Raw genomic sequence first — 12,244 nt, forward strand, 5'->3', positions numbered from 1 at the left:
GCCCCCATTTGTGAGCCCAAGTCATACTGAACATGTCAGCCTTTTCATATCCATTATCAAGGACATGACCACATGAAAATGATGGGCGTTTAAATGCAGAGAATTACCTTTTCATGTCCCCATGTACATCTTTATCATCCATAAAGCACTCAATATTCATAGGAAGTTTTGTTGAGTTAGCTGACATCTGCTTCTTTAACTTTTCAACTTCGGTGGTCAGGCGGAGATAAGCTCGTGGATTTGTGCGAGGATCTATTCTATAATGCTTTAGAAAATAATTTGAGAACTCTTCAGCTAAGATTGCATCTATATCCCTGCCACCCAGGTCAGAATCAGCCGCACTTGCAAGCATCTGCAAAGAAAAAAAGTCCCAAATGAGGAGCTAGATTTTAATTTTTTGACTAACTTTTAACTTTAGAATCTAAATAATTACAACTCGACTCCTTATAGCAACACAGTATTTCCCACAGTTCTCTGAATTGTAACCATTTCAGCCCAATTCTTTTTTGGGTATAATACAATATTAACACATCATCAGTTCATACTCCTTGTGCATAATAATTTCATAATGGTACATTGAGTCTTCATACTAAAGTTAAATTAACAAGAGATGATGAGGAGATGAAGGTTTTAAGGTACATAAAAAATATATATAAAAGAGCTGTAGAGATCAAAACCTGTACTCTTTCAATGAAGACTATGGGAGAATAGATACGAGGATGAAGAGGCATAAGAAAAGAATGCTAGAGGTTTATAGGTAATAAAGGTTGCGGTTGACCCCTACATAACAGACCTGAGTGACACCAATAAGGTGGATGTGACGAAATGCCCATGAGCGACTGAAGGTCCAAGATGAACATGCAACACAAAAGTACTCTGAACTATTCAATATTTCAAGGAGTTTCACACCACTAGTTTTATAGCATATACTGTAATGATGATGGTCATAAGGAAATTGATTGAGAAAATGTAGAGAAAAACTTGGGTTTGGATTTCAAAAAAAAAAGGAATGTGAGGGAAGGAGTGTGAGGCAAGGGTTCTGTCACCAAAATTATTCAGCTTATATGGAAAAATATACAAAAGGAAGCATTACAAGGGTTCTACAGGATAATAGTGGGAGAAATGAGACAAATGGAAAACTAGGCTGCAAAAACAAGGAGTTACAAAAAATGATCAAGAAGATTAAGAGGAATAGTGAGAAGCAGTGGAACAAAATAAATATAGACTGGAGGCAATGGAAATTTTCAAAGAGGGTTGATCCAGTAAAAATTGAGTCAGATGAGAAAGAAATTTGAGTGAGTGAATTTGTTCAAGTTTCAGAGATCGCAGAGGTAGAATTGCTCAGAGAATGGCAGTGATTGGAGGGACAAGGAAACTATTAAGGCAACTAAGAAGGTACACTTAGTAAAATACCATACAGAATTTCAATCAGATAGTAGCATGACCCAGTTTGACCTACTACAGGATCATCAGACATTGGTACTAAAATCTTCACTACCCTTTTAAAACACAAAGATTCCCCAAAATAATGCTCAACTACATCCATTGATTTGATAAGGAAACTAAGGACAACTAAAAGAATGGGTGGAGTAAAAATGAGATTAGCTAGGTGTCACATACAAAGCCTCATTTTGTACGAATGTGAAATGTGGACTACTATAAAGAAACAAATCCTAAAAGAACCAAAGACCCTACATACCTGTATGTATATAATTAATGTTCCAACGAAAAATTGATCTTGAGAATACATATTTTACAGATGTAAATTCAATTATCAAAATTAAATAACAGGTATTATGGCAAACAGCAAGGCGCAAAAAAATAATGACAGACAAAATAACGACTACAATACCCAAACAATAATTCAATGGCTCAGCATTAATGCGGCTATCTAATCAAAAGCAGAAGTTTGTTCCCAGCTAACATAACTTAAAATTATGCCCTTCATTATACAATTTTAACTTCCATTCATTGATAATTAATGATGATATCTTAATATGACCATTAATACCATGAATGAACTCTGATAAATGCATGCAAACTACTACTCCCATGATATTGGACAGAAAAAATGTTTGTAACAGTAATCTGAAAAAAGTATTTCCTGCTTTATTCAACTAAATATTATAATACTTTTAGATAACCATCAATTTATTAAATAAAACCCACAGGTGAAAAAATATTAGTCTATTTTAGGGTTGCATACTTGAATTTACCCAATAATGAAAAATTCATGTAGACCAAGACATGATGATAATTGAAAATATTCCAACTCACATACAAGGGCAGAGATGCCAGTTCGTCACATGCCCCTAATAATAAATTAAAGTAATTGTTTGGAAGCAGAAACACATAGACTTTAAGACTCACTGCACTGGGCTCCAAGCAAAACAATTTGCTCCAAGCAAATAATTGTAATGATTGCATCATTGCAATTATTCTTCAAAATTAAGGTTTATAGGTTACATCAGCATGAAAATGTTAATGCTGCTAAAAACAAATTGCTGGCAACACTTCTAAAAGACTCGCCAAGTTTTATTCTTTCTCTCTGTCATTAAAAATTCTAAATTTCTCAAATCTCTTCATATGTTGACCATGCATATAATAATAAGTGACATACCTTAAGCTTGCCTTTGTGGAAAGCACAAGCAAAAACTTGAAGTGAAGAATGACCACAGTCCACAAATATCACATTTCTTGGCTTCTCCTCAGGTGCAGGAAGGTCTTGTTTGTAAATGCCATATGCTAATGCTGTAGCAGTGGTCTCATTCATTAACCTTAAAACATTTAAACCAGCAATAGCTGCTGAGTCCAACACTGCCTTCCTTTCTGCATTTGTGTAAAATGATGGGACCTGTAGATATTCATTGCAAAAAACAATTAGCCTGCATACCAAAATAAACAATTCTTGTTAATTAACTACCAATTACCAAGTTAAAGATGGGGATGATCACAGTGGATTAAACCTACAAATCTTGTAAGAGCAACCATTTTTTACAAGACTGAACAACTATTGCAACAGCAAGTGGAATCGCTCTATTTAATTTTGCATTCTTGAGATATCAAGGCTTTGAGAATCTGAAAGCCCTGACAGCAATGAATGCAACAAAAACTTCTTTTTTGTCTCTCGATATTCAGGACCGAATAAATAAAGTCAAATCTTGTCACTGGCATGTATATATTGTCACAATGGTCATGATGAGGAATTTTACTTATGCCTTAGTATATCGCATTTAACCAATAAATCTATGTTTATAGTGCACCAACATTAAAAAAAAAAGACTGACAACAGAAAAAGATACTTGGGCTGCAAAAATATTTTTCACTATACAGGCTTTATTAACCAGTTAAATGACCATTTTCAAGTTTTAAAAGAATAACACTGCATTCTTTCCGATTTACGAGATTTACATCTCAATTTACACCATCGATTATGTATCATCAATAAAAAGTTTCTGCTTATTACGTAGCTTCTTCAGCATGGGTCTCTACACAGCAGTTGAATGTCACTTGTGGGAAACTGTAGAAAGGCAGTACTGTAACAGTACTCAAATTATTTACAAATGAATTATATGCACTGAATGTACTAGTTCAATATGTTATGGTTACTAGCAACTATCCTTCCAGATATCAAATCATGAATAACTTTCAAATCAGCTTCAGAGTTATTTTCCCTTTCTCCCTTCCAGATTAATTTTTCTTTTTTTTTTGGGGAAAGTGCTTCCATTCACTCACTATCACTCTTCTTGCGTATAGTGGCACTTTTATTAACACATTTCCTTTATTCGTTCATATGCTATTTCTGACTTCAAATGCTATATTAATGAAAACTTTTCTTCAAAATTCAACCTTTATTTCTAGGGCCTTGTTACCCAAATAGTAGAACAAATGTATAAAAAAATCACTTAAGCTGTAATAAATCCAGACCTTAAATCAATTGAAGTTTCCTTATTGGAAGGACGGTCCTAATTGTTACTTTGAAAGTGATCCTATGAGCTATATTGACTTACCCTATTCCATGATGTCAAAAGTCTTCACCAAAAAGTGTCAACTATCACAGTGCAATATCCTAACCTTATACATCCAGGCAGATTGTGAGATAATTTGACGACCTAAATTTCCTGACAAAGGTGACATTGTTAAGTACATTTCCACAAAAGAGAGCTATTTCTATTTATTAAATGAAGAATACGATGTATCTTTCCCATGTCTTTTATTTACTTACAACTAGTTTCAATGCTCAAGCATCATCATCAGGTACAAATTAATCAAGTCGCTGTCCATTTATATGCCATTAATGAGGGAGAGGAGAGGTGGGTGAGAGATGGGGAAGAAGGAGGGGAAAAAAGTTGGGTTGCAATCGGCATTGATGGGGAGGGGGGAGAGGGGTGTTAAGCGTCAGGAAAGGTGATTGGTGGGTTCACAGTGGAGTGGGAGGTTGGTTTGGTCTTTCTGTGAAGGAAAGGGGTACTTCCAGGATTGGTGAGAGGTATTCAAACAATAAATTGTTAACCAAATGACCCATTTTTAAATTCTTCCACCCTCCAAACATATCCTCGAGTTTTTTGATGTCAAAAACCTATCTACAAATATCCTGGTTTTGGACACTTTGGTATTGACAGAAAAAGTGCTGGGGCCGAACCACCCTTCCTCACTGAGCTCATGTCACTATCGAGATTGCATCGGACAAAATTATTTCCAATTTAACAATGAATTCTTCAAACAAATGGAATGATTAGCCATGGGGTCCCCGTTATCACCACTACTTGCTGACCTGTACATGGACGATTTCGAAAGTAAAATATTCAACAGCCACTCAATTTGTAGTAGAGCCCACCTCAATCAGTAGTATACCAATAATAATAATATTTTCTACATATACTGAACATAAAACTTTTTCATTCAGACTAGTCTTCTGTAGATATAGATTTCAAACCTACACTTCTGTCATTCTAAATTCACACAAACTTTAAACACTAATAAAATATCTTCCCAAAAATCTCTTAAAAATTGATGAATGGCAAGTTCATTTCAAAAGCATAATTCTTAATTACAATTCCACATTGGACTAGCACAAATTTTTTCTAACATTCATCCAACGTTTTCCACTTTAATAAACACATTTTCCATTCCAAGTAACTTTTTTAAAATATTACACGAATTATTAATACACAAGACTTGCTAAAATTTTTGAAACATACCTCAATGGGTAATCCGGCAATATATTACGGTAGTTTTCCATTCGTCGCTTATACGAGGGGACCCAAAAGTAACGAAAATTGGCCTCCTGTGGGGAGCGAGAGTGGGGGAAGCTTTTGTTCGGCCGGTCGTACGTCAGGCTCACGCCTTCTGCGTCAGAATGCGCAGCGCCGTCGCTGTGATTAGGTCAGTCCGTCTATGAGAGCTGTTTAAGTGAAACAACTTTTTTCATTTCGGCGAAACACGTGGTGGCGGATTATCAAGACCAACGCGCTGCAGGGAAATTTTGTTTCCTGTTGGGGAAATCGGCCGCGGAAACTATTGCAATGCTCAAAACTGCTTATGGGGAAGCTACCCTTAGTAAAACCAGAGTCTACGAGTGGTTTACGCGTTTTAAAAATGGTGAAATGTCAATTGAAGACAAACCCCGTTCAGGCCGCCCTTCAACATGAAGAACTGACGAAAACGCCGACAAAGTCAATGCCCTTATTCGTGAAGACCGTCGCAGAACCATTGATTAACTCTGTGAGATGTCTGGAGTGTCATGGAGTTCAATTCAGAGGATTCTATCTGAATATTTGCATTCGAAAAGGGTTACAGCCCAATTGGTCCCAACGTGCCGGCTCATACCGCCCTCTCCGTGATGCATTTTTGACAAAAAAAACGGCACGACATCGATTGTTCACCTCCCTCACTCCCTGTGACTTCTTTTTGTCCCCCAGACTCAAAATGGACATGAAAGGAAAGCGTTTTGACACTGTGGATGAGGTAAACAAAAATCGCTACAAGGCCTAAAGGACATCCCGATAAATGAATTTCAGAAATGTTTCGAACAGTGGAAGCATCGTTTGAAGAAGTGCATTGTAGTCAATGGGGAATACTTTGAAGGTGAACAAAATTGTATGTAAATATATTTAGTAAGAGCGTCATCTAACGACATTCTTATGGTTAGACCTACTCATTATATTTCAAGAGGTACAATTTATTAAAAGGAAAAAAGAGCGGTAAACCCTATTACTTCAAATGATGATCGGGATTAGATAGCAGGATGATGATTATGGTGCGTGTGAATATAATTCTGTTAATATTTTCTAATGTCCCGACGTAGAAGCATTCAATCGAAAGTCGCCTTTCATGCCTGATTCATGATCAATAGTAAGGTTGACGCGTTTGTGAAAAAACTCACGTATCCCGATATGGGTGGAAGTCGACCGAACCCAAGTGCCATCATAACAAGGCCGGCAGGAATAATGTTTGCACCGTAATCGGTCAAGAGCAAGAGATATGGGGGCGGGGACTGGAAGCTAACACCAGCTGTGAGGCGACCGCGTGAGTCACATCCTTGGTGCCGGTCCGAGGTCAATGTTGGGGCCCAATTCACGGATGATTTTTGGGCCTCTTCATTTCGTTTAAGAGTTGAAGCAATTAAGGTTTATTTACAGAATTGTAGCTATTAAAATATCTAGGAAATGCATACTCTAATCAGTTAAATTTTACAAAGAAAATAGATATGAGCGAACAAATATATAAATTACGTTAATTTATAGAAGAGTAAACTTGGACATGCCATTCCAAAAGTTAGACAACAATGATAAAATTTACATAACTACCTTAAGTTCGTTAACAATTCATTCTTCTAGGAATGATTAGCTAAATTCACTCCGCCGCAATTACTGCAGCCTTTATAATAGCAGAATATATGAATATTATACACTAATCTACCAAATATTCTTCACGTTTCTTAGTAATTAATATATCTTTGAACAATTGGCATTTCATTTACACCACCGCAATCACTGAAACAATTATAATAGAAGATTGGAGGAACTAGTTCGTGACTTCTTTCCCTCTTTCCTTCGACCAAATAACATGATCTCGTCCTCCCACTCACTCGCTTACAGTTCCTTCAGATGTCATGTTCATGCATCAAGAAAAAATTACAAATTATCTTCAAATAAAAACGACATTTTAAATATGTTGCTAGGCAGTCAAATATTAGGGGGTATATTAATGAAAATAGTATACTCACAGAAATTACACAGTCATTTACTTTAGTCTTAAGAGCTGTTTCAGATGTCTCTTTAAGTTTTGTGAAAAGCATAGCCGTGATCTGTTCCGGAGAGAACACGTGCTCTTCATTTAGGTAATTGACCTGAAAATAAATGTAACAGCATTACATCAAGTTCATCAACATTTCAAGACAGAAAATTGTTCATGTTTAAGTTTCTCAAACAGGCATACCTTTATTCCTATGCCACCATTTGATTGTTGCACTGCTTTAAATGGAAGATGTTTGAGTTCCTTCTGGACGAAAGGATCATTGAACTTTCTACCAAGCAGCCTTTTAAACCCATGCACAGTATTTTTCATGTTGGTCACCATTTGGTTCTTTGCAGCAACTCCCAAAATACGGTTCTTGCCACTGAAGGCGACACATGATCTAAAAAATAAACAAAATGTCCAAATATACAATTCAGGGTTCAAAACAGATTTGATGGTCAAAAAAGTGACCAAGAAGTACTACATACGGAAATAGTGCCTCAATAATGACATTTTCATCGCCAAAAGTGACACACTGCACATATTGAAAAAGATACTATGATTACTCAAAGCATACTTATATACTGCCAAGAATAACATAATTGCATGAAACACTGACAGATATGCACACAAGAGAGATGCAAAGTGAAGAAATTAAGTTCACAAACAGTGTAGTTTCATAATATTGCAAGAGCTTGAACGAATTAATTATTTTTCTTAACTCTTATTCATTACCAGCTCTATACAGAAATTGAAAAATTCAGAATGCTTCCAACTCAAATATATGAACAATTCCCTCCCATGGACTACAACCTTGACGTGGTGGAAGGGCTTCTGCGTTCCGATGACCCCTAGAGCAGCACTGGCGGGAGTTATTGATAATTGCTCCTGGTAAGGTCGCCCATGTCAGATAGGTCGAAGTAAGGAGCCAGACGATAGGTAGTTCACGCAGCGCCTGTTCCTCAGTGAGGCGAATGCGAAGGCGTCTGACCCCACTGGGGCGGTCATTGGGTGATGGTGTCACGTTAAAAACAATATTGAGGAAAGCAACGGGAAACCTCCGCAATGATTATTCCAAAGAATATAATGATAGACGATACGTGAATAAAGAATCAGTCCTGGCAACTACGGGGCTCGGCCCAATCAGCCGTGTGTCGTACCCGGCAGCGGGAGATGCAAGGCTTCCGCGGACGTCATCTCACGAAACCCTTGCTAGGGAAAACCGACAGCAGCAAGACAGAAGTCGCAGAAGAAGAAGACCAAATAGTTAGAATAGGAACTTGGAATGTTAGGGCAAAGTTGAGGACAGGAAACTTGGAGAATATAAAGCGAGAGATGCTAAGAGGAAATATAGGCATTCTACGTTTATGCGAGGTGAGATGAAAGGATAGCGGGGATTACTGCAGTGATTGTTATATTGCATTAAGAGAAAGGAGGAAGCGTCAAGTCAAGGAGAGAAAGGCCAAGGAAACCATGCATCACGGAATGGAATAATGTACACACAGGATTAGGCAGAAGCAAGTACAGAGAGTTAAATAATAAATTGAGACGGGCAATAAATAAAACAAAAGAAGCATGGTGGAACACGCAGTGCGAGGATATGGAAAGTTTGCAGAGGGAGGATGAAATTAGGGTATTATACAGCAAGGTTAAATCACTATCGGGAAGTAAGATGGGAAGATCTGTGCTAACAGTTCGAGTTGAGTCGAGGAAGATAATAGTCGAAACAGAAAATATCCAAGAGAGATGGAAGAAACATACAGAGGAACTGTATGGTAAAGAACTTAGACCAACAAAGTTAGGCCTTGAAAGAGAATATGATGTAGAGGAAGATAGCTTAGGTCCAGGCATACTCGACAATGAGATAGAAAGGGCATTAAGGGAGATGAAACTAAATAAGGCCGTGGGGGTAGATAACATTCCCGTGGAACTTTTACAATGCATAGGAAAATGTGGGAGGAAGAGGCTATATGGACTGATGCGTAGTATCTATGAGGAAGGAATCTGGTCGGAAGACTTTGTGAGAACAGTTTTAGTTCCTATTCCGAAAAAGGTAAAGGCTACATCATGCGAGGACTATAGGACAATTAGTTTGATATCCCACGCAGCTAAAGTTGTTCTCAGGATCATAAACAAAAGGATAGAGAATAGGGCAAATGATTACTTAGGGGATGATCAGTTTGGGTTTAGGAAGGGGAGAGGTACGCGTGATGCCATTGCAGTAATGAGATTATTAATCGAGAGGAATATAGAACACAACCAGGAGGTATTTGCCTGTTTCGTAGATTTCGAAAAAGCGTTTGATAGAGTGAATTGGGAAAAAGTAATGAGTATATTGCAGAAAATAGGAATAGATTGGAGGGAAAGGAGGCTAATCCGCAACCTGTACATGTCTCAGATTACTCAGGTACGATAGGGGAATAGGGAGTCCGGACGCATATGTGGAGGCGTGGGAAAAACTGGAGGTAGGAACGAAAGTCTGAGGGGAATTTGTAAAATGAGATAGGTTTGCTGATGACCAAGCTGTAGCTTGTCAGTCAGCCAACAGGTGGCAATCATTGCTGAGTGAGTTGAGATCTCAGTGCGATAGACATGGGATGAGAATCAATACTAATAAAACAAAGGTTATGCGATTTTCCAGAAAGAAAAAGGCTAAGCTAAACATTAAAATAAGGGGGCAAAAACAAGAGCAGGTAGAACAGTTTACGTATATCGGAAGTGTTTTGGACCAACACGGTCATAGTAGTAGGGACGTAAGGAGAAGAATTGCGCTAGGAAAAGTGGCTTACTCAAAGAGGAAGGAGTTGATGACAGGGACATTGAATAAGAATGTTGAGAAAAGACTCGTAAAAACTTTACCAAATAGATACCAGATACAAGTAGATTGGAGGCTTTCGAAATATGGGTGTGGAGAAGGACGGAGAAGGTGAAATGGACCGAAAGGAAAACAAATGAAGTACTAGGTATGATAGGCGAGGATAGGGTGTTAGTTTGGGAGAAATCCTAAGGAGGCAGGAAGAATGGGTTAAAAGCATATTGATCGGCAGTGGGATGTTGAAGACTATTAGAGGGGAGAATGTCAGGCAAACGAGGAAAGGGCACGAACAGGATATGGATGTTGGACGGATTGAAGGGAAGAAGGAAGTACATGGACATGAGGAAGAATTCGATGTAGAGTAGGTTGCTGGATTGTGTTTTGCTAGGAGTAACAAAATATTTATTTGATAGCTGTGTCCATCTACCTTAACCGGTAGATTACTTAATAATAATAATATGAATAATACAATAACTCTCATTAGCAAAGGAAACAAACCGCGGGGGTAAAACGAGTTTAATCACTCGCAAAATGCAGATTATCGTATTGACGTAACACACAGTTCCCAGTATAAATACACGAAGATTAAATAAAGAACGACCGAAGACACTGGAATCAAAACATAAAAACGTATACAATTCACATAGACTGAACGAAAACCTATAAAAACCTAAAAAAATATATGAGTTTTCTTCCAGATAATCCTTTGGTACTTCAGAGGGTTGTCAGTAATTTTGTCTATTTGCTGTCGATCGTAATTATCCACTGTACCCACTTTGAACTTGTTTCATTCAATGTCGTCTGGACCTCTTTGAGCATTTCATTTGCAATAGCCTCTACTGTAAAATCAGCGGATTCCGCTGGTTTTTGAAAAGACTTGTTTGCGGGAGGTAGCGTACCGAACAGCGGTCTCCATTAAGTCTATGGCATGGAATTTTTCTTCCATAGATTTTATTTGACCAATATATAAAAATGTTCCCATCACCATTTATAATACGCATTTAGGTTACATGCTCTCCGCATGCAAAAATTCACTCGTGCTACTTCCCTGGAGAAGAGAGCCTCCCCTAGTGTCTCCACCAGGGTTGCCAAAGTTTGCACGCTACAGATCGCCAAAATATGGGAATGAAGTCAACAAAAATCACCATAATTCAAGTCAAGTCATAACCATGATAGAGTCATGGGCCGATAATGATGAAACACAGACCTTGTCGGGGTTGACAGGCTCCGATCCGAGGAATCTGTGATCTCACAGTGATAACCCCAATCGGCCCAACTCACCCACAAGCTCCATTCGTGATCACGTCGATAACATCTGAGGCTACCTTTCTCTTCCATGAGACAATGTACTTGCGCTCGACAAAAACATCGCTGCAGTAATTCCAAAAAAAATGATAATGAATCCCGCGCAGTGGGCGGAAAACAGCTGTTGGAATTTTCAAATTCGCCGCGGTACGTAGGGAAAGGGCCCAACCCAAGAAAAATCTCTCCCTGAAGCTGACTTAGTAACGAATTCGCAAAATCAGAGGGGCCAGAGGATGCGAAAATATTGGGTGAGAGCGGCGACAGCAAGCAAGATATTGTCGTCCAGATAAAAAAAACAGATAACTAGTGGAAAAAGAAAAAAGTGAAAATTGTTGAACAATCATAGAATTTGTGAAATTTAAATGAATATAAAAAAGTTACGGGTTTTTATCCCTGATTAGCCAGAAAAGTAGTATTAACACACATGTACTTGCCTAAGAAAATAGGTTTAGAATTCCTACTTATATAACCAACACGAAAATCATGTTTGGGCCCAAGGAACAAGCATGTGTGCATTACATGCCGTTTTTCAAAACAGGCTTTATCTCTAGGCCTATTCATAACAATTGTCACTCGCCGTCAGCCAACAATTGATGTCAGTCAAATAAACACTAAACCTTAAGCACGCTCTCAAATTCGATATATAAAAATCAACACTTTCAATTATTTGATTACATCCAATTTACTTTTCCAACCATGGATTTATGGATTACGCTAATATAAATAAAATAAACAGCCCTACTGATACTAGGGAGGTGAGCAATTTAACAGCGACGCGAGCAAAACACCCTCTTCGACGGCAGGCACAGAGGCCCATAGACGACCACTCGCCCTTGATCCCCATAACAATCACAGAGCAATTATGGCCACGATTTCCTCGCCCCA

The 12,244-nt window shown here is 38.1% G+C and overlaps 1 protein-coding gene across 1 annotated transcript in view; it reads right to left on the reverse strand.

Moving 5' to 3' along the window:
• The window catches only part of Hsp110 (heat shock protein 70Cb), a 68,743-nt gene that overhangs the window by 37,860 nt on the left and 18,639 nt on the right, over positions 1-12,244 (reverse strand). The window contains exons 2-5 of the mRNA XM_071596328.1: positions 7,441-7,639; positions 7,229-7,351; positions 2,621-2,854; positions 108-352 (exon numbers count right to left, since the gene is read on the reverse strand). Of these exons, the coding sequence (XP_071452429.1) occupies positions 108-352; positions 2,621-2,854; positions 7,229-7,351; positions 7,441-7,639 (801 nt within the window). The remainder of the gene's footprint in view (positions 1-107; positions 353-2,620; positions 2,855-7,228; positions 7,352-7,440; positions 7,640-12,244) is intronic.

The sequence above is a fragment of the Hetaerina americana genome, unplaced genomic scaffold (assembly GCF_022747635.1).
Source record: "Hetaerina americana unplaced genomic scaffold, ioHetAmer1.1.p SCAF_8, whole genome shotgun sequence".
Lineage (NCBI taxonomy): Eukaryota > Metazoa > Arthropoda > Insecta > Odonata > Calopterygidae > Hetaerina > Hetaerina americana.